The following is a 22,283-nucleotide window of genomic DNA, read 5'->3' on the forward strand; positions in this document are numbered from 1 at the left end:
CGCTGGTGAGTCTACCTGTTTGACAGCTCACCAGCGATCCTGACCAGGTCGCATCGTTGTCGGGATCGCTGGTGTGTCGCTAAGTGAGACGGGACCCTTAGCTGCAGGTAATCTAGTACATGTGGGCAGTGTATAGCACTGAATAGATGATGGGTACAATGAGAAAGATATTACCATGAGGGGACCATGAATACAGGCCCTGAGGCTAGCATTGATGAGATGACTGGGACAAGTCAAACACCAAGGGGACGTGATTACAGAATCTAAGTCTGGACTATTCCTAGCTGATTAGCATACGAATAGTGATGCATTAAAAGTTTACATTAAGGACTTTCTTCTAATGCATTAATTGTCTTTTGTAATTTATTAGTGGTGTTTTGGGAGGCTAGTTGGACACTAGTCACAACCCATGGCTAGGCTATGAATCAGCGCAGTCAGACGTTCCGGGGTCAATACCAAATACGAAATCATAAGTCAGGTCACATGCCAGCGTCAGAATACCAGAGAAACAGCGTATAAGCAAAATGGTAATAACAAACGGGTATTCTGAACACGGTCCAAAGGTCAGCAACGGAATATCAGATGCAAAGGGGCTATGACAAATGGGTAGTCTAAACACGGTCCAAAGGCCGGCAGCAGCTGAAGATCCATTCGTGCAGCACAGGGTACAGGTGAACACACCAGAGAGCACAAACTTAGAACAAGCTTTTGGCTGGCAGTGATCTGTCCCAGACAGCTCACGTAAATAACAGGACAATTGTCAAGAACATGGAGCACCTGTGGAAATCTCTGCACCTTCACAGTCAGTCAGGTCAACTGAGCTGTCAATCAAAGCACAGGATAGGATGACAGAGCTGTTCATCAGAGTCCCAAACATTCTGAGCAGAAGAATCGTGACACACTAGTCTAGCATAGATCAAAATGGACGATTTCAACCCAATCATTCTTTCGTCAGGTGAATTTTAATATTTATTGACTAATGACTGACAACCATCTTCTGAAAAAAGCCATCTATGTTTAAACCTGTTGTCTGGTGGCTGCTAGTCCACAAGAGATGGGTCTAGCTTCATTGGACAATTAAGGCCAGAAAACCTCCCAGACTATCCAGAGCGTCTGTACATGTAATGCTGCTGGTGGAGGAGCATGGGACCAGACCGGTCAATCAGTCTCCTCCAGCTGCTTTTCTGGAAGGGAGGAGGCTGATTGACTGGTCTGGTTACATGCTTGTCTACTGCTGCCATTTTATGGACAGAAATGCTGCTCCGTTTGTGAAGAAAGCTGCACTAACACGAGAAAGTGGCTGAACTCTTAAGTTTAGTTTAAATTGGTCAGCAGTCTAGGCTAATCTGAGGGTAGCATGAGGTAGGGGTTGATACACTGATTTCAGGGATGTCACTTATTAGGCTGTTGCTGTTGTTTCAACGAGTGGGTTTTTTTTTTTTTTTTTTAGCAAGAGATTAACAATAGAGGACTACAGCTCATGTGCTTCTTGGTCCCAACACACCACCTCCTCAGATGACCATCTCACTTTTCAATATACAATGTGCCCACAAAGCTTTGATGCGGGTGGGGTCATCTTTCTGAGCTGTGCTACATCTAAAAACTATCACAGCCGCTGCAACTAGTAAGTGATAAATTGTTGGAATTGGCGTCTCTCTACTTAATTACCCTGCTGTCAGATGAGGTAGCAAAAAACTTCTGACAGATTACTTTTAAATTATGAACTACATATAATATTATTCAACAAAGAGTGTGGCTGTTTTGGCAAAATGGTTAAGTAGAAGTCAACCATATACCTGTGGATATGCTAATAATCTGCAGGTAAACACACTTCTAAGCATGTATGGCAGTCTAAATGGAAGAGTGACTACAGACCGGGATAAAATGAACTTAAACATTCTCCTTGCAGTCACTAGCTTCCATCCACTGAGGCTACTCATGGTACTAATAGTTAACACGCTGTAACCACTCCCTGGCACTGTTTGATGGCTTGCCCCAGCGTACAGGCTGCAGTGCTGCCTGTCAGAGAAGCCGCAGGGGTATGATTACAGTGCAGTGACCACTGCAGCTCTCCGTGCTTCCCTGATTGGAAGCAAGGGGCTGCAGGGAGAATAGAACTAAATTTTCTTCTTGTAACCTCTTCCATTTACCATAGGTGACCATTTTTAAAACACTTGCTACTTAAATTTGTGCTCAATAGTTTACATACTGCGGCAGAATTTTTGTTTTCTTGGCTTTTTTTCAGAGAATATGAATGAGAACACCAACACTTTTTCTCCACTCATGGTTAGTGGTTGGGTGAAGCCATTTATTATCAAACTACTGTGTTTTTCTCTTTTTAAGTCAGAATGACAAACCAAAACATCCAAATGACTCTGATCAAAAGTTCACATACCCTGGTGATTTTGGCCTGATAACATGCATGGAAGTTGATCCAAATGGCTTTGAATGGCTACTAAAGGTAACCTCCTCACCTGTGACCTGTTTGCTTGTAATCAGTGTGTGCGCATAAAAGCTGAGTGAGTTTTTGGGATCCAGACAGACTCTTGCATCTTTCATCCAGCCACTGATGTTTCTGGATTGTGAGTCATGGCGAAGGCAAAATAATTTTCAACGGGTCTACTGGAAAAGGTAGTTGAATTGTATAAATCAGGAAAGGGATACTAAAAGATATCCAAATAATTGATGATACTGGTTAGTTAGCAGCGTTCAAACTATGATTAACAAATGGAAAATCGGAGGCTCTGTAAAAACAAAACCTTGGTCAGGTAGACCAGCAAAAATTTCATCCATAACTGCCAGGAAAATTGTTTGGGCTGCAAGGAAAACCCACAAATAACATCAGCTGAAATACTGGACTCTCTGAAAACTAGCGGTGTGGCTGTTTCAAGATGCACAATACAGAGGCACTTGAAGAAAAATGTGCTGTATGGTCGAGTCACCAGAAGAATGCAATTACTGTACAAATGCCACAAAGTATCTCACCTACAATACGCAAAACAACACAGAGACCAGACTCAAAACTTCTGGAATAAGGTAATTTGGAGTGATGAGACCAAAATTGAACTTTTTGGCCACAACCATAAACGTTACATTTGGAGAGAGGTCAACAAGGCCTATGATGAAACACCATTCCTATTGTAAAGCACGGAGTTGGATCACTGATGTTTTTTGCATGTGAGAGTCACAAAGGCACAGGAAACTTGGTCAAAGTTGAAGGAAAGATGAATGCAGCACATTATCAGCAAATACTGGAGGCAAATTTGCAATCATCAGCCCAGAAGCTGCGCTTGGGACGTACTTGGATGTTCCAATATGACAACGATCGAAAACACAAGGCCAAGTCGACTTGTCATTGGCTACAGCAGAACAAAGTGAAGGTTCTGGATTGGCCATCTCAGTCTCCTGACCTCAATATCATTGAGCCACTCTGGGGAGATCTCAAGCGTGCAGTTCATACTAGACTGCCTAGGAATTTACAGGACCTGGAGGCTTTTTGCCAAGAAGAGTGAGCAGCTTTACCATCTGAGAAAATAAAGAACCTCATCCACAACTACCACAAAAGACTTCAAGCTGTCATTGGTGTTAGAGGGGGCAATACACGGTATTAAGAAATGTTTTGGGTTGCCATTATGATTGAAAAGAGAAAACACAGTAGTTTAACAATAAGTGGCTTCACCCAACCACTATCCATAAGTGGAGAAAAAGTTTTGGTGTTATCATTCATATTCTCTGAAAAAAGGCCAAGAAAGCAAAAATTCTGCCGGGGTATGTAAACTTTTGAGCACAACTGTACATGCGGACTACTTTACCGTTTACTTAGCCAATAGTGGCCATACACATTTGACAAGTCTGTTTACTTGCCCTTGTGATTGTATGTAGCAATGTGCTAATCATAAAATACTGGCCATGAAGAGGTTTTTTTTGCAGAATATTGTTACTGTCTAACAGGTAGTGGATCTATAATTTATTGCTATAGCGCCGACATACTCTGCAATACTTTACAATTCAATTCAGAGGATAAATGTATAAACAATATCACATTCAACAATTAAAGGACTTCTGTGGTCCAAAGTGATGAGTCTGCAATCACTATTCCAAGCAATTTTCTCCAGAATTTGGTCGAAATTGGTTTGATGAATGGGGGCCAAGTGCTACTGTATGGAGACTGTGGAAACGTGGTAAAAAGGATCAGATTCTGAGGAAAGTGTAGGTGTGGAGAATAGTGAATAGTTAGATTAGTGAAATAAGGTAATGCACATGTCTTTAGGTTGCCCTTTTTAGGCACACTTTAAAACCACGGCTACTGAAAAGTTACCTTGTGGTTTTTTTTTTTTGTTTTGTTTTTTTTTCTAGTAATGCAAGGCTGATATCAAGAAAAGGTGTATACTTGGGTGTGATAGGCATAAATTTGGCAACCAAATCTGCTGATGGTGCAAACAATAAGGGTTGAACCCTGAGGAGTAACAGTAAGGGAAAAGGTAGAAGAGCCACCCGAAGGTCCACTGAAGGATAGTTCTGCGAGGTAGGAGGAGTACCAAGATAGAGCCAAGCATAGTGAGGAAGAGTTGGTGGTCCAGCATGTTAAATGCAGCAGAGAGATCCAGAGCAATCAGAAAGGAGTCCTGACCTTTAGATTTAGCTGTTAGTAGATCGTTAGGCTTTAGTACTGGTTGTTTCTGTAGAGAGGCTAAAGAGTAGAAACCAGAGTTGGTCAACAAAGAATAATCTGAAGGATTGAAGGCTTGTGATATCTCATGTTTGTATCCTAGCGTGTATGCACACATCTAACCATATCATTCTCTTGGCAGGTTCGGCTGTATGGCAGTTGATCGCATCGTTCCTGAAGCTTCCAATCTCCGGGACGCATTGTATAGTGGGAGCAACCATTGGCTTCTCTCTTGTTGCTATCGGTTCACACAGTGTACAGTGGATGCAGCTTGTCAAGATTGGTAATTGACATTTCCTTTTATGAGTGAGGGTATGTGGAAAAAGTTCCTAGAAATATCTGGTCAAAATATAGTAGACTTTTTTTTTCTTTACAAACATAGGTCCATTTATATTTGGACGGAGACCACATTTTTCTAATTTTGGTTCTTGACATTACCACAATGAATTTTAAACAAAACAATTCAGATGCAGTTGAAATTCAGACTTTCAGCTTTCATTTGAGGGTATCCACATTAAAATTGGATGAATGGTTTATGAGTTTCAGCTACTTAACATGTGCCGCCCTGTTTTTTAAAGGGACCAAAAGTAATTGGTCAGATTAAATAATTGTAAATAAAGTGTTCATTTCTAGTACTTGGTTGAAAACCCTTTGTTGGCAATGATTGCCTGAAGTCTTGAACTCATGGACATCACCAGACGCTGTGTTTCCTCCTTTTTGATGCTCTGCCAGGCCTTCACTGTGGTAGTTTTCAGTTGCTGTTTGTTTGTGGGCCTTTCTGTCTGAAGTTTAGTCTTTAACAAGTGAAATGCATGCTCAATTGGGTTGAGATCAGGTGACTGACTTGGCCATTCAAGAATATTCCACTTCTTTGCTTTAATAAACTCCTGGGTTGCTTTGGCTTTATGTTTTGGATCATTGTCCATCTGTAGTATGAAACGACGACCAATCAGCTTGGCTGCATTTGGCTGGATCTGAGCACACAGTATGGCTCTGAATACCTCAGAATTAATTCGACTGCTTCTGTTGTGTCACATCATCAATAAACACTAGTGACCCAGTGCCACTGGCAGCCATGCATGCCTAAGCCATCACACCGCCTCCGCCGTGTTTTACAGATGATGTGGTATGCTTTGGATCATGAGCTGTACCACGCCTTCGCCATACTTTTCTCTTTCCATCATTCTTGGTTTCATCTGTCCAAAGAGTGTTCTTCCAGAACTGTGCTGGCTTTTTTAGATGTTTTTTAGCAAAGTCCAGTCTAGCCTTTTTATTCTTGATGATTGAGTGGCTTGCACCGTGCAGTGAACCCTCTGTATTTACTTTCATGCAGTCTTCTCTTTATGGTAGATTTGGATATTGATACGCCTACCTCCTGGAGAGTGTTGTTCACTTGGTTGGCTGTTGTGAAGGGGTTTCTCTTCACCATGGAGATTATTCTGCGATCATCCACCACTGTTGTCTTCCGTGAGCGCCCAGGTCTTTTTGCATTGATGAGTTCACCAGTGCTTTCTTTCTTTCTCAGGATATACCAAACTGTAGATTTTGCCACTCCTAATGTTGTAGCAATTTCTCGGGTGGTTTTTTCCTGTTTTTGCAGCTTAAGGATGGCTTGTTTCACCTGCATGGAGAGCTCCTTTGACCGCATGTTTCCTTCACAGCAAAACCTTTAAAATGCAAGCACCACACCTCAAATCAACTCCAGTCCTTTTATCTGCTTAATTGAGAGTGACATAACGAAGGGATTGCCCACACCTGTCCATGAAATAGCCTTGGAGTCAATTGTCCAATTACTTTTGGTCCCTTTAAAAACAGGGTGGCACATGTTAGGGAGCTGAAACTCCTAAACCCTTCATCCAATTTTAATGTGGATACCCTCAAATGAAAGCTGAGATTCTGAGCTTCAACTGCATCTGAATTGTTTTGTTTAAAATTCATTCTGGTAATGTCTAGAACCAAAATTAGAAAAATGTTGTCTCTGTCCAAATATATATGGACCTAACTGTATAATGGAAGGGGGCCAATGTTTTAAATAGCGTCCCTTTAAAAACACAAAACTACGTATTTCTCAAATTGCAGGAAAGAAATACTGTCAGGTCTTTAAATGCTGTTTACGATAATGTGCATGTTGCTTTTGGAGAGAACAACATAGTTTCTTTTTAGAAGGCTCCTTACTGTACTTAAAGCGGGTCTGTCACCAGATTTCTCAATGCGAACTGCATATATTAGTAAATAGATTTTAGACCTCATGAAGCTGGTGTATTTACTTTGAAAAGTAATCCCAGAATGGCTGTGCATTTGTGATGTTAAAATGAGCATTTTCTAAGGCCATCTAAAGAGTAAGAGTTAGAGTCCAAGCGTATTCTATATCTGCCCTTCCAACATGAGAAATAACTGCAGCTTGTACTGAGCACTTTGGGATGGTTTCTCAAAGTAAAAAAATTAAGGTGGCTCACAGACCTCAATGTTGGACAATTACAAAGGGCACACAGGCCCAAAGGTGGTTGGACAATTACAAAGGGCACACCGGGTCCAAAGGTGGTTGGACAATTGCAAAGGGCACACGGGTCCAAAGGTGGTTGGACAATTGCAAAGGGCACACTGGCCCAAAGGTGGGCACACTGGCCCAAAGGTGGGCACACCATCTCAGAAGTTCCAAGGAGTCAACTTGGAAAAAATTCAATAGAAGAAAAAGACTGCGTCCATATTTAGGTGAAAACTTCAAAGCTTCATTTATTCTGCCATAGATTCATCTATGGCAGAATAAATGGAACTTTGAAATTTTCACCTAAATTTAGATGCAGTCATTTTTCCATTGTGTTCTCAAGGTACATCCATCAGATCCAAGAGATCTAGTCTATTATGTATGTTTGCAATGTGTGATATGCTGACAGATCCACTTTAAAAGTAATTAAAATGACGGGTTCCATGTCTTCAGCTTTTTTTTTTTTTTTTTGCTGTAGCTATGTAGTAAAGACATGTGGATCTGAATTGCCATATTAATTGGTATGAATATTTTTGATAACACAAAGTCAACTTCTCACTGAAAGGTTGTACGTTCTCACCATAAGGGCATGTGCACACTGCCACTTTTAAATGCCAGCATACCCTCCGAGCTTTGCTGCAGGAAGACATTTCAGAAAAAAGCCGGCGGAGTTTCTCACAAAGTGGCATCTGTTAGGTTTTTTTTTTTGCCTGAAGAAGGTCCTGGTCACTACTTTTAAACCTCGCCACATCTTTGGAAACATAAAGCTTTTAAAAGGTGTTGAAAAACCTAAACATATGTATACAGCAAGGTTTTTATTTATTTTACATTGCAGGGCATATGTTCGTTCTGTGTTTATTGAGCAATTTCAGGCATGTTGTGGAGCAGTTTGTGTGCACATGCCCCCAGACTAGATGCACACATTGGTTGTGTTTTTCCTCCTGTTTTTGGTTTAGCAATGCTGATTCATTGATGTTTGTTGTTAATTCTATTAGAATGAATGATTATCTTTGCTCATTTTGCTTGATAGCGCTTACTAAAACATGGCATGCTCAGAGTATGGCACAGAAAAATATATGTTCAAAAATTCCACAAATTAAAAAAAAATCACAGTTTTCTAAAGTTTTCAGACTTCTTTTACTGCCTTCTGTCACGATAGTTATGGCTTTAAAGTGACCACAGATCTATGAAAGGAAAAAAGCGTCCTCCATGGGCAGCTTATTTGATTGCACTGCATTTTCAGCTTTTTATTTGCACCCTTTACTTTTGTCTATTTTGTGCAATTAGTCACAAGTGAGTTCCAGAATGCTGGCAGAAAAAGACCTGTATGTATTCAGCATTTCCTTCTTTGTTGTCTAATACTGAGCATGTTCCTCGCTAATTCTTCCTGTGTTTTTGTCTAATTTAATCATGGGACCGTTAGTTAAAGTTCTTTTTCATGTCCCATTCTAAATGTTAATTGGTGTAAAAATACAGCAGTTTTTGCGTTCTTTGGTTTCTCTAGCTTTCCTCTACAGTGTAATGAAATGAAACTTTGAAGGATTTCCGAGCTCTTGAGGAGGATTGTATTACCTGCCTTATTTCTGAGATGTTCATTTCCTATTTGATGAGTTCATTAAGGGTCCAAACAATCTTAGCTTCCAAGGGAATGGAATCCAAGAGATTTGGCAGAGGGATTTTACATTTTTGATAAAATGAACGATTTTGCATGAGTCCTTTGTGTTCTTTGCAAGACCTGATTTATGTGGGCAAGTTTAATCAGTTGGCCTTTTTTTTTTTTTTTTTTTTTTTCTTCTTTGCTCTCAACAACAGTTTTGGGTCCAGAATCCTTTTGTACTCTTCTATTTGCAGCAAATAAGATGTAGTAACATGCATGGGACTTTGTAGGGTGACCATATGTGAAGGACACGTCTGAGAAAGATTTGCCCTAAGGCTAGTAACTCCTTCATAATCCGTGCTTGATTGATTAGTTAGCGGTAGTCACTGAGGCTGCGCAGACTCCCCCCGCCTGACCCGCGGTGAACTGACAGCGTGGGAAAATGTTCAGAAACTTTCCCACGCTAATCAGTTCATGTCCAGTCAGGCGGGGAGGCTGCGTAGGCAGCTTTTCCTTCATTCCTCCGTGGTTTACAGCTGGGCCGGTCGCATTAGCACCGCTCCCGGTTGTAAACTATTTAACCCCGTCAGATGGATTGCAGCGTGGGACCTGACTGTACGGCGGATAGGTATGGGATATTGTTGCTTTTTTATTTTGGATTTTTTACAGGAAAACGATGGCTCCAATTGGATTGGGAGTTAACTAAAGATGGAAAAAATGTGTTTATTTCATTAAAACTCTATTCTTCGTGTGTGTGGGTATTTTTTAACCCTTTCAGACTAGTGGATTAATAATGGAGAGGTGTCTTATTGACACCTCTCCATTATTAATCAGGCTTAATGTCACCTTACAATAGCAAGGTGACATTAACCCCTTATTACCCCATATGCCACTCGCTAAAGGGCAATGGGAAGAAAGAGGGTAAGTGCCAGAATTGGCACATCTGTAAGATGCGCCTTTTCTGGGGTAGCTGGGGGCAGATTTTTTTTAGCCAAGGGGGCCAAAAATAATGGTCCCTCTCTAGGATATTAATTACTGCCCTCAGTCACTGGCTTGCCCTCTCTTGTGGAGAAAATTGTTTTTTTTCTGTGAATTAATCCTTTAATTTAACACCTACAGCTCCCAAATTTTACACACATATACTACTAACATTATCAGTGAGGGACATATAAAAATCTAACGGATATGCAATGGTTTACTGTATGTAAACCGTGTCTCATATCCTGTCGGTTTCTGTAATGATTGTACAGGTGCCGACAATTTAACTATCGGCTATTCTGCGATCTAGCTCTGTATGATGTATGAGATCTGTCAACTTCCTTCTCACCAATGGGGGTGGTCTTTGTTGTTCTTTCTTATTCTCGTGTTCTCTACTAGAGGCCTGGGAGTTTGAGGGTTTTGCGCAGGGTCTTAGTTGTTCCCAGTATTGCGCTTTCCTGGACAGACAGCTCAGATGTTGCCAGACTCTGTAATTATCTGACTGAGGGGGTTCAAGCCTATGCAGAACAGCAATGGAGACAGTGCATCACCTTGGTATATGCCGCATTTGATGGTCACTTGTGCTAGTTGTCTTGAGTTGACTTCCAATGTTTTTCTCCATAGCCCCATTGAGTTTCTGGGGAAGGTTCTTGATTTCCTGTTGACATTGTACAGAGCCAAGCATTCACAGATCCATGTGTGTGGCATTGAGCCATAGGCTTTCCTGTAGTCAATCCAGGCTGTGCTGAGATTGGTCTGTTTGGATCTATTATATATAATACATACTGTATGTATGCGTGTGTGTGTGTGTATATATATATATATATATATATATATATATATATATATATATATATATATATATATTCAGTACAGACCAAAAGTCTGGACACACCTCATTCAAAGTTTTCTTTATTTTCATGACTATGAAAATTGTAGATTCACTCTGAAGGCATCAAAACTATGAATTAACACATGTGGAATTATATAATTAACAAAAAAGTGTGAAACAACTGAAAATGTCTTATATTCTAGGTTCTTCAAAGTAGCCACCTTTTTCTTTGATTACTGCTTTGCACACTCTTGAAGAACCTAGAATATGACATATTTTCAGTTGTTTCACACTTTTTTAATTATATAATAATCTTATTTACAATTATTTAATCTGTCCAATTACTTTTGGTCCCTTTAAAAACAGGGCGGCACATGTTAAGGAGCTGAAACTCCTAAACCCTTCATCCAGTTTTAATGTGGATACCCTCAAATGAAAGCTGAAAGTCTGAACTTCAACTGCATCTGAATTGTTTTGTTTAAAATTAATTGTGGTAATGTCTAGAACCAAAATTAGAAAAAATGTTCTCTGTCCAAATATATATGGACCTAACTGTATGTATGTCTGTGTATATATATATATATATATATATATATATATATATATATATATATATATATATATTGTATGTATCTGTAGTCAGTGATCACAGAAACAATGAAAAGTTGTCCAACTGTCTACTATCTTTTGTTTCTACTCTTTGCTATATACAGGGTATTTGTTTGACTGACAGTCAATGAGAGGATTCTTCTCTACACTCAGTGGAAGCAAGCCATACCTAGTCCTTCGGTCAGCTGAGAAATAGAGGTTTTGGCCAAACAATGCTCTTTGAGTTTTAAAAAACAACCCTGGACACCAGGCTTATATAGTAAACTACCAGTTGCTGCCTGTAAAGTGCACTGGAGTATGATGGCGCTGTATCAGGAAATAGAATACATACCAGAAATTTGTGCTGATGCTTCTCATGTGCTTAGCTTGCAGTGCATTGCCTAGATCGTCTACAGTTGTATCTACTTCTTGGTTGCAAACAGGATTGTCTGTGTACACGTTTTCAGCCTCAGGACAGGTGCAGATGAGCGGAAATTCTTTCATCCGAGAGAATCCGGTCAATTATGCAAACCACACTAATCAAACTCTGATCAGAGTAGCATAGTGTGATCCGATTTAAAAAAAATAAAAATAAAAATCTCCATCTATTCCTTTCGGTCAGACCGTGGAAATAATATCCAAGTGCAGTCCAGTGTTCTCAGTAGATCCATTGACTTGTACCGTTGTGACCAAAAGTATTGACACCCCTGCAATTCTGTCAGATAGTACTCAGTTTCTTCCTGAAAATGATTGCAAACACAAATTCTTTGGTATTCTTATCTTCATTTAATTTGTCTTAAATGAGAAAACACAAAAAGAATAGTCCTAAAGCCAAATTGGATATAATTCCACACCAAACATAAAAAAGAGGGTGGACAAAAGTATTGGCACTGTTCGAAAAATCATGTGATGCTTCTCTAATTTGTGTAATTAACAGCACCTGTAACTTACCTGTGGCACCTAACAGGTGTTGGCAATAACTAAATCACACTTGCAGCCAGTTGACATGGATTAAAGTTGACTCAACCTGTGTCCTTGTGTGTTGAGCATGGAGAAAAGAAAGAAGACCAAAGAACTGTCTGAGGACTTGAGAAACCAAATTGTGAGGAAGCATTAGCAATCTCAAGGCTACAAGTCCATCTCCAAAGACCTGAATGTTCCTGTGTCTACCGTGCGCAGTGTCATCAAGAAGTTTAAAGCCCATGTCACTGTGGCTAACCTCCCTAGATGTGGACGGAAAAGAAAAATTGACGAGATTTCAACGCAAGATTGTGCGAATGTTGGATAAAGAACCTCGACTAACATCCAAACAAGTTCAAGCTGCCCTGCAGTCCGAGGGTACAACAGTGTCAACCCGTACTATCCGTCGGTGTCTGAATGAAAAGGGACTGTATGGTAGGAGACCCAGGAAGACCCCACTTCTTACCCCAAGACATAAAAAAGCCAGGCTGGAGTTTGCCAAAACTTACCTGAAAAACCCTAAAACGTTATGGAAGAATGTTCTCTGGTCAGATGAGACAAAAGTAGAGCTTTTTGGGCAAAGGCATCAACATAGAGTTTACAGCAGAAAAAAAGAGGCATTCAAAGAAAAGAACACGGTCCCTACAGACAAACATGGCGGAGGTTCCCTGATGTTTTGGGGTTGCTTTGCTGCCTCTGGCACTGGACTGCTTGACCGTGTGCATGGCATTATGAAGTCTGAAGACTACCAACAAATTTTGCAGCATAATGTAGGGCCCAGTGTGAGAAAGCTGGGTCTCCCTCAGAGGTCATGGGTCTTCCAGCAGGACAATGACCCAAAACACACTTCAAAAAGCACTAGAAAATGGTTTGCGAGAAAGCACTGGAGACTTCTAAGGTGGCCAGCAATGAGTCCAGACCTGAATCCCATAGAACACCTGTGGAGAGATCTAAAAATGGCAGTTTGGAGAAGGCACCCTTCAAATATCAGGGACCTGGAGCAGTTTGCCAAAGAAGAATGGTCTAAAATTCCAGCAGAGCATTGTAAGAATCTCATTGCTGGTTACCGGAAGCGGTTGGTCGCAGTTATTTTGGCTAAAGGTTGTGCAACCAAGTATTAGGCTGAGGGTGCCAATACTTTTGTCTGGCCCATTTTTGGAGTTTTGTGTGAAATGATCAATGTTTTGCTTTTTGCTTCATTCCCTTTTGTATTTTTTCATTTAAACCAAATTAAATGAAGATAATACCAAAGAATTTGTGTTTGCAATCATTTTCAGGAAGAAACTGAGTAGTATCTGACAAAATTGCAGGGGTGTCAATACTTTTGGCCACAACTGTATTGGCCAAGTGCGATCCGATAATCGGATCAAACTCTGGCATGTAGCGATTTGACTCCTAAACTCTGTCCAAGTAAAAATATTGGACATGAGCACGGTCCCGTAGAAGAACATTGGTCCTGGTGTGATCCAGTACTTTGTCAGACCACAGTTGGCCGAAAATACAATCGTCTGCACCCACCCTTAGTAGGTAAACAGAAGTGATGCTAGACGCTGTCGTCAAACTAGTATCCTGAAAGTGGTAAGAATTTGAAGCATAAGGGATAGCTGAAAATTATAAAACTTTTTGAAAAAGTTTTAAAATAATTTATCTAGAATATGTTTAAGTTTCATTAACTTAGACAGGGCTGTGGAGTCGTAAGCTAAATCTCCGACTCCTTAATTTCCCCGACTCCCCAGCACTGGTCACTACTGAGCATTTACAGGACATTTCATAACTTTCCTAAATTCTTCAGAAAACATTTACAGCACATCCTGCATTGTACTACTGTACCTAATTATATATTGTCGGAGTCGGTCCTTTTTATTCCAAAATGGACACCGACTCAGACTCCACAACTCCAACTCCACAGCCCTCCTTAAAGGGCTCGACCAGGCTTCCTTTCTTGTTCCATCTTGCAATGGTTGAGAAAGTATATCAGCTGCCCAGTGTGCAATCCTAAGACAACCGAGCAATACCCAGCGAATATCTTACAAAGGCCCCATTCTGATTGAGTGTTGGAAATCAGACTTTTTCCTTTGCAACTGCCAGCATGCTGTAGCATCTGTGCAAATGATGTGGAGTCAGACAGGCGTCAACTTCAGATAACTCTGGGAAAACCTCTTTTAAAAAGGGCATTTATTGCAAGCCTTTGACAATAGGAATTGTTAAGAATTATTAATGTGCAAGATTCTATGTTGGCTTATAAGATAAATGTTTAAAAGAAATTGGTCTCCTGTTTTTTGCCACCTCATTCCCGCGATGTATCACTTACTGTGCTGCTTAGTGTAGTTTTATCAGCAGGAGATTATCATTAAGGACTAGTAATCCTGCTGCCAGGTAGTCAAGCATATTCATGTGCTCTGTATAACCCCACCCCACCACTGATTGGCTGCTTTCTGTTCATGCTATCAGTGGTGTGGGCAGGGTTTTACAGAGCACAACAAGCAGCCCAGTAAGGGATATTTCGCTGGAATCGAGGCTTCTGTCTCTACACTATGCTGCCCTCAGATGGATTAGTAAAAGCTGGTGAGCGATTGCCTGTTAGGCTATGTGCACACGGTGCGGATTCTGCTTCGGATCCGCAGCGTTTGTGGCCCTGCGGGTCTGCAGCAGTTTCTGCCAGGGCTGTGGAGTCGGAGTCGGTGCTCATTTTGGTGGAGTCGGAGTCTGAGTTGGAGTCGGTATAAAATGGACCGACTCCGACTCCTAAAATATATAATAAATTGGGTACAGTAATTCAATGCAGGATGTGCTGAATATTTTTTCATAGGAGTTTGGGAAAGTTATGAAATGTCCTATAAATGGCTGTTATATTCCTGATCTAAGGCTACATTCACACACAGCGTTTTTCCAGTGTTTATTGAGGATACGTTTTTCAGCTGCAAAAGCTGATCATCTTTTTCAAAAACTGCATCACCTGAAAGGTTTTTGAGCTCATAGATAATGTTTTCAATAGCAAAAGCAGATTAGAAATCTTCTCTATCTATCCATTTATCCATATCTGTCTATCCATATCGTATCTGTACCAAAAAGAATGAAAACCGGGTAGTACACCAATATATATTCTGTTCTATCTAAATATCTTGATTATTGGATCACAAAAATGATTAAATGTCTGAGGTTCACATTGTACTACAATAAATTTTTCACTTAAATATAAGCAATATGTGTGGGAGTCGGAGTTGGAGTAGGAGTCGGTGTAAGGGAAATTGAGGAGTCGGAGTTGCAGGTTTGGCTTACCGACGCCACAGCCCTGGTTTCTGCTGCGTTGTACAGTACCATTGTTTGCAATGGTAAAACCAAAAACGTTGTGCACATGCTGTGGATTTTTCCGCGGGTTACAATCCGCAGCATGTCAATTCTTTGTGCGGATTCCGCTGCGGTTTCACACCTTCTCCATTGTGAGGTGTGAAACCGCAGGCTAATCCGCAGGTAAACCGCAGGTATTTTGACCTGAGATTTTACCTGCGGATTTTTACAAATCTGCGCGGAAAAATCAGCAGGACCTAAATCTACGTGTGCACATAGCCTTAATGCTGTGATAATAGCAAGGCAAATGTCCAGAGGAGCCTGTACCCATTAACACGTAAAACATATTTCTTTTGCAGATATTTCACAATGATTAACTTTTCAATTAAAGGTACAATTACCGTATTAGCTTTGTCTACAAGGTCTATCAGCGCGTGCAGTAAACACAGTGTGGTGTGAGCTGCACAGGAATATTCATTGTAATGCATGTGTGCCTCCAGCTAACCATATCGCCACGTGTGACCGTCTTTTACCCTTGAGAATATCTGGCGGATGCTGTTAGTGATTTTATTTTCCAAGGTGTCTTTATATTATGTGTCACATGTATATGGTAACAAACCTAACCTCGCTGCTTTTATTTCTTCATTGCAGTTGCCTCTTGGTTCATTTCGCCCCTGCTCTCCGGTCTGATGTCTGGTGGTCTTTTTCTGTTGATTAAATTTTTCATCTTGAATAAGGTAAATCAACAGGTCACATCCCTGCAGATGTACTAAATAAAGTCTAGGATGCTTACAAAAAAGAAATGCAATGTGCTAATGAATAGTCACTAAAATGGAGCACCAAGTCTGCGGCAGAAGGTTTCTGACCACCATTGTATTTATGTAAGGAAGGGGTGACAATGATGCAGTATAGGTAACATACTAAGACTAGCAGAAAAAATGTCCCCAAGACATTGCAGTGCGTAAGTCTCCTAACCAACACAATGTACTGGCTCAGAATAGCTACTAATCTAATTCTCCGAGTGACAAAAAAAGTGCCGTCGCAGGCGTGGGCAGGGGGGCGGTGCCGCCGCAGGCGTGGGCAGGGGGGCGGTGCCGCCGCAGGCGTGGGCAGGGGGGCGGTGCCGCCGCAGGTGTGGGAAGGGGGGGCGATGCCGCCGCAGGTGTGGCAAGACCAGTTGCGGAAGGGTTGGTCCACTTTCAATGCTGTTGCAAGAGAAAAAGGGATAGAAAGGGAGATAATGCTGTTGCCAGAGGAGCAGAGTTGGGAGTGAAGAGGATGACACTGCTGCTTTTGGGGAATGGTTGGGAAGAGAGAGAATGCTTATTTGCTTGTGGTGCAGCATTGTAGGTGTTTAAGGCTTATCGGGAGGCATTTAGTACTGCAACTTGGTATTTGGCACTTCTGGGTAGGGTTTTATACTGCACTGAGCTATGTATGTGTGATGCTTTTGTGGAGGTATGTTGTGCTGCACAATGGTATTTGTTGCTTCTAGTTGGGGAATTGAACACGTGCGCTCGTCACTATTAGATAACATAATATAGCATGCTCTGGTGTTAGCCAAGTATCTTGGACGTGCTCGAATAAAATGTTTGAGTCCCTGCAGCTGTCTGTGTTGCGGCCCATAGACAACCTAAGCAAATGTTCGCTCATCACTAGTAATTAACACTGCACTGTTGGATGTGGTTTTTGCTAGGAGGCATTTTGTGCTGCAGTGAGATATTTTAGCGCTTCATTGTAGGTATTTTGTGCCACACTGTGATGTTTTGCTGCTTCCCATTATAAACGTGCTCTTTAGAGCTTTTAAGATGGGTAAGTATTGCTGCTCTTTGGTGTTTGGCCCTTTTAGAGAGGTACTATGTAATGCACTGTGGTGGTCTTCTTTGGAGACTTAGGCTATGTGCCCACGTAGCAATTCTCATGCATCATAAACCTGAGCAGAATCGCACACCCTGCTCCCGGGAAAACGCATGCCGTTTTTGACGCACTTTTTTAAGCGTTTTTGCATGCGTTTTCCAATGCGGTTTTGCCCATATAATTGATTGTATGTGGAATTGCGGGCGATTCTGCAAAATTAATGAACATGCTGCGTTTTTAATCGCTAAGCGATTCCGCAGCGGTAAAAATCGCACCATTGGCACAACATGTGCGTTTTCTATTAAAAATGCATGGAATGCTTTTTTTAAGCGTGTCTGCGGCAGAATTGCGCGTTTAAAAATGCTACGTGGGCACACAGCCTTAATGTGTTGCACTGTAGTCTCTATACAGCATTGTTTTTGGAAGTTTATTTGGTTCAGTTAGTATTTGGAGCTTCTCACAACATTTCAGTGGATGCGTCATACCTTCTGACCTAGGTGATGTCATCTACATCGGTCAGAGATGGGGTACCAAGCCCGCTCTGGAAGCACCCATCGGACAGATTGTTGCTCATTACCATACCATGTGGGACAACTTCAGGCGGTCTTTTTTTTTTTTTTTTTTTTTTTTAAAGGTATGTGGTGCAGCAGGGGCTTGTAGTGTAACAGACTGCCAGATACCTATGGTGCCAGCATCTTCCAAGAACCATTATTTCAGCTTTATTCATACAAGTTAGGTTGTTGGCAGATGCCACCAAAATTCTTTGGGGATTTTCAACTGAAACACAAATGGCATATGTTTTTTGGCAGAAGGCAGAATGTAGGCTAAAGGTTAGTAAAGGTTATCAGCATTCACTTCTCTTCCCTGAGGCTGATTGAACATACGGACAAGTGATAATTTTGCACTCGGTAGTAAAGTTAAAATTTAAAGGGTTGAAATATTTAATACATTGCGGAGACTGTGGTTTTAAATAATTTACAGGTACAATACTCGCCTGACTAATTCCCTGCTGCATACGTTCCAATTCCTGGTAATGTCGTCGTTACTGCTGCAACGTTGGCATCTTCTCACAAGGACGTGACTACCGCGGCTAATCTCGGGCGTTAGGGGATTGGTTGCAGAAGTCACATGTTCCTGTCAGTGATATCTTCCCTTCAGCAGGAGGTAGACCTGCTTTTCGCAAAGTAAAACCATTTATAGGTTTCCTTAGCAGTATGAGGGGTGTATGCATGACATGTATTTTTTTTTTTAAAGGTTTTATAAGGGGTAACTTATAAGCTATAAGATAAAACAAAGCCACATTATAGCAGCAAATGCCAAATTTAAAGGAGTGATCCAAAACTAAAATATATTTAAATCCTAAATGTCTATTTAATGCCATAATCTAATCTTTTTCTAATGTACTTTAATTAAAATGTCCCTAGTGTTCCCTTTCTACTCTAACGGCTTCATTTTATTTTTTTGACTACTTTGGCTCTGATCAGAAGTCGCTTGCGGTGGCGCATTGTGCTGTTACTTAATGCCAGATATACCTTTTAAAACGCGCAGTGACAGTGCGCTCTGCCGGCTCATTAATTCTGATCAGAGCACATTGCACAGTGCCAAGAATCTGCTGTGCACACGTTGCTGATGACTCATTTCAGGGAGGGCACAGATGCTACAGCAGTGACCACAACCTCTGCCCTCTCTTGAAGACACATTTCAGTACCCCAGCATGCAATGGGATTCTCAAACAAAGCGCCATCAAAGAGAAAGTAGTAATGAAATAAATTTGTGAGAGCAGAGAAAGACAAGTAGAGACATTTTAATTAAAGTATGTTAGAAAAGACAATTTTTATTTCCACAGCTTCAACATATTCCGCAGCACTTTATATTTCAATTATGACGTTAAATAGACATTTGGGATTAAAGGGCTGGTCTGAAACTAATCTTAAAGTAAACCTGTCAGCTGATAGGTCTCCCAAATCTTGGACAGCATATATCAGCTACTTGCAGTGCAATGACAGCCATGAATGTTTGACTCTGAAACTTTAAAGAAGCACTACCATCAAAGATTTTATCCTCTTAATATTTTGCAATCATCATATTATATAGCACTGTGTACTTACAATTGCTCATTTTGCCCTTCTATCTGGCTAATTCTTCTCTTTGCTCTGTGCTATGTAGCAACAGGAAGTTTCTTGTCTCTGCACCTATCATTCACCTTATTTAGGGCACGGGCTTTTAGGGCACGGGCTTTTAGGGCACGGGCTTTTAGGGCACGGGCTTTTAGGGCACGGGCTTTTAGGGCACGGGCTTTTAGGGCACGGGCTTTTAGGGCACGGGCTTTTAGGGCACGGGCTTTTAGGGCACGGGCTTTTAGGGCACGGGCTTTTAGGGCACGGGCTTTTAGGGCACGGGCTTTTAGGGCACGGGCTTTTAGGGCACGGGCTTTTAGGGCACGGGCTTTTAGGGCACGGGCTTTGATTTCCATCAGCCTTGTATCAGTCTACAAAAATCTAATATTAGGGAGCTCATAGGCAGTCAGGTGATAGTGTGTTCCTTAGTCACGCAAAACACAGTTTTGCTGCAGTTTGCAGCCTCACAACTTTTATCGTTATACACATTGAAACTTAGTAGTAGTATAGTGTGTCATATAAAATATAACGGCCGTTTAATTGGATGTGTATGATAAGGTTCACCCAATGTTCCGCTAACCTTACTAATATGTACTTTGTGTGCCCTTGATTAATTATATTGCTTCATTTACACAGTAAGAAAATTCTGTTTTTTGGTCTTGCAGGAGGATCCAGTTCCCAATGGTCTACGGGCATTACCAATATTTTATGCTGCTACCATTGCCATTAATGTATTTTCCATTTTTTACACTGGTGCCCCATGTAAGTAACGGCTGCACATTTAACTTGCGCTATTAAGTATCATGACAATGGCTGATAGGGCAATGAAACTACTTCCAGCCTCTAGATCTGTTTATTTGGCAGAGGCTGAATGACCCTACCCACCAGGTTTTATCCAGCCTTGCGTCAGAGGGCATATTCAGTAAAGCATTCTAATCTATAGGCTTATTTTAAATTTTTTTAATTTTATATAATCTTTTTTTCATAGATCATAGAATCGTAGAGTTGGAAGGGACCTCCTGGGCCATCTGGTCCAACCCCCTGCTCAAAGCAGGATTCGCTAAATCATCCCAGTTAGATGTCTGTCCAGCCTCTATTTGAAGACTTCCATTGAAGGAGAACTCACCACTTCTCGTGGCAGCCTGTTCCACTCATTGATCACTCTAACTGTCAAAAAGTTTTTTCTAATATTTAATCTGTCTCGTCCCATTCAGCTTCATCCCATTGCTTCTAGTCTTTCCTTGTGCAAATGAGAATAAAGTTGATCCTTCTACAATGTGACAGCCCTTTAGATATTTGTAGACAGCTATTAAGTCCCCTCTCAGTCTTCTCTTTTGCAAACTAAACATTCCCAAATCCTGCAACCTTTCCTCATAAGACAGGGTTTGCAGACCGGTCACCATTCTGGTCGCTCTTTTCTGAACTTGCTCCAGTTTGTTGATGTCTTTTTTAAAATGTGGTGCCCAAAATTGGACACAATATTCCAGATGAGGTCTGACCAAAGGAGTAGAGGGAAATAATTACTTCACGTGATCTAGACTGTATGCTTCTGTTAATACATCCTAGAATTGCATTTGCCTTTTTTGCTGCTGCATCACACTGTTGACTCATATTCAGTCTGTAATCTATTAGTATACCCAAGTCTTTTTCACATGTGCTGTCACTTAGCCCTATTCCTCCCATTCTATATATGCTTTTTTCATTTTTATTGCCCAGATGTAGTACTTTGCATTTCTCCCTGTTAAAAACCATTCTGTTAGTTGCTGCCCACTTCTCCAGTTTATTTAAATCTTTTTGAATCCTCTCTCTCTCTTCTCTAGTATTAGCTATCCCTCCTAGCTTTGTGTCATCAGCAAATTTAATCAGTTTACCCTCAATTTTCTAGAAGCTTTGAAGTTCTGATAGTCTTCTCCTTAATAGAATTGTTTAACAAATGTTTATTTTTTTTGTTCTGGCCACTTCTAATGTGTATGCAGAAGGTACGCTGTGTTGTTCAATCAATCTGACCGCAATCATTTAATATTTACATATCTTTTTCTCTCTCTTCAGTGCTAGGACTTCAGACCTTTCCTGTGTGGGCCACCGCATTATTATCAATAGGCGTTGCCATTTTATTTGCTTTGTTAGTGTGGTTTTTTGTTTGCCCATGGATGAGAAAGAAAATAGCAAGTATGTTTTTGTTTTTTCTCGGTTGTGTTTTTACAGAAAATATTAAAAATATTATTTCTGTGTATAACTGTCTACGCCTCAAATTCCAGAATTCCTCAGTATCCATTGTGATCCTAAGTACTTAAATAAGCTATGAAAAAAGTCTAAATATTTTACTTTAGCAAATCCAACATCTTAAGGAAACTAAGTTGCTTCCATGCTTCATTTTTCATTGTCAATCCGGTATACTTTAGGATTTCCCAATGTATACCTCCAAAGAATGACCCTACATTATGCCAACTGGTTCCTATTTAAGAAAACAAATAATGTGTGGATAATTTTTTAAAGGCCTGAACATGAAATGGTGTACCAGTGTAATAGGCAGGTGCTGGGATGCAGTAACACAAATGCTGCAGAGCAGGGGTTAACTATATTTAATTAGTCAACAGTAGGGAACTCTGCGCAGGTAGATAGTGTACAAGGGTACAAAATTAAGCGGAATAAATGGTTGGCTAACTAAACTCTGCTCTGGTTAACAGTTTCACTTATCGTGACTCTGCAGCCTGTCACTCTCTGAAGGCCCCGTGGGTAGTAGAATGCTGGCGGTGTTCGGTGTAATGTCTGCTGGCGTCCTCGCCTAGCACGCGGTCCTTTTTTCTGGTGGCAGTGGGCAGTCTTAGGGTTTGCCCGCTGAGCCCCTAGTCCATGTTTCTGTGGAGTAAGAGTAGAGCTCGCCACAAGATTCCTCTCAGCACGGGTCTCCT

General features: G+C 41.0%; 1 protein-coding gene across 4 annotated transcripts in view; it reads left to right on the plus strand.

Moving 5' to 3' along the window:
* SLC20A2 (solute carrier family 20 member 2) overlaps positions 1-22,283 on the plus strand; it is a 113,771-nt gene that overhangs the window by 78,502 nt on the left and 12,986 nt on the right. For all 4 annotated transcript variants that reach the window (XM_073543141.1, XM_073543147.1, XM_073543124.1 and 1 more), the window contains exons 3-6: positions 4,812-4,952; positions 16,049-16,134; positions 20,037-20,133; positions 21,421-21,540. In XM_073543141.1, coding sequence (XP_073399242.1) covers positions 4,812-4,952; positions 16,049-16,134; positions 20,037-20,133; positions 21,421-21,540 — 444 coding nt within the window. The remainder of the gene's footprint in view (positions 1-4,811; positions 4,953-16,048; positions 16,135-20,036; positions 20,134-21,420; positions 21,541-22,283) is intronic.

The sequence above is a fragment of the Dendrobates tinctorius genome, unplaced genomic scaffold, assembly GCF_039654945.1.
Source record: "Dendrobates tinctorius isolate UK_male_01 unplaced genomic scaffold, ASM3965494v1 ptg000011l, whole genome shotgun sequence".
NCBI lineage: Eukaryota > Metazoa > Chordata > Amphibia > Anura > Dendrobatidae > Dendrobates > Dendrobates tinctorius.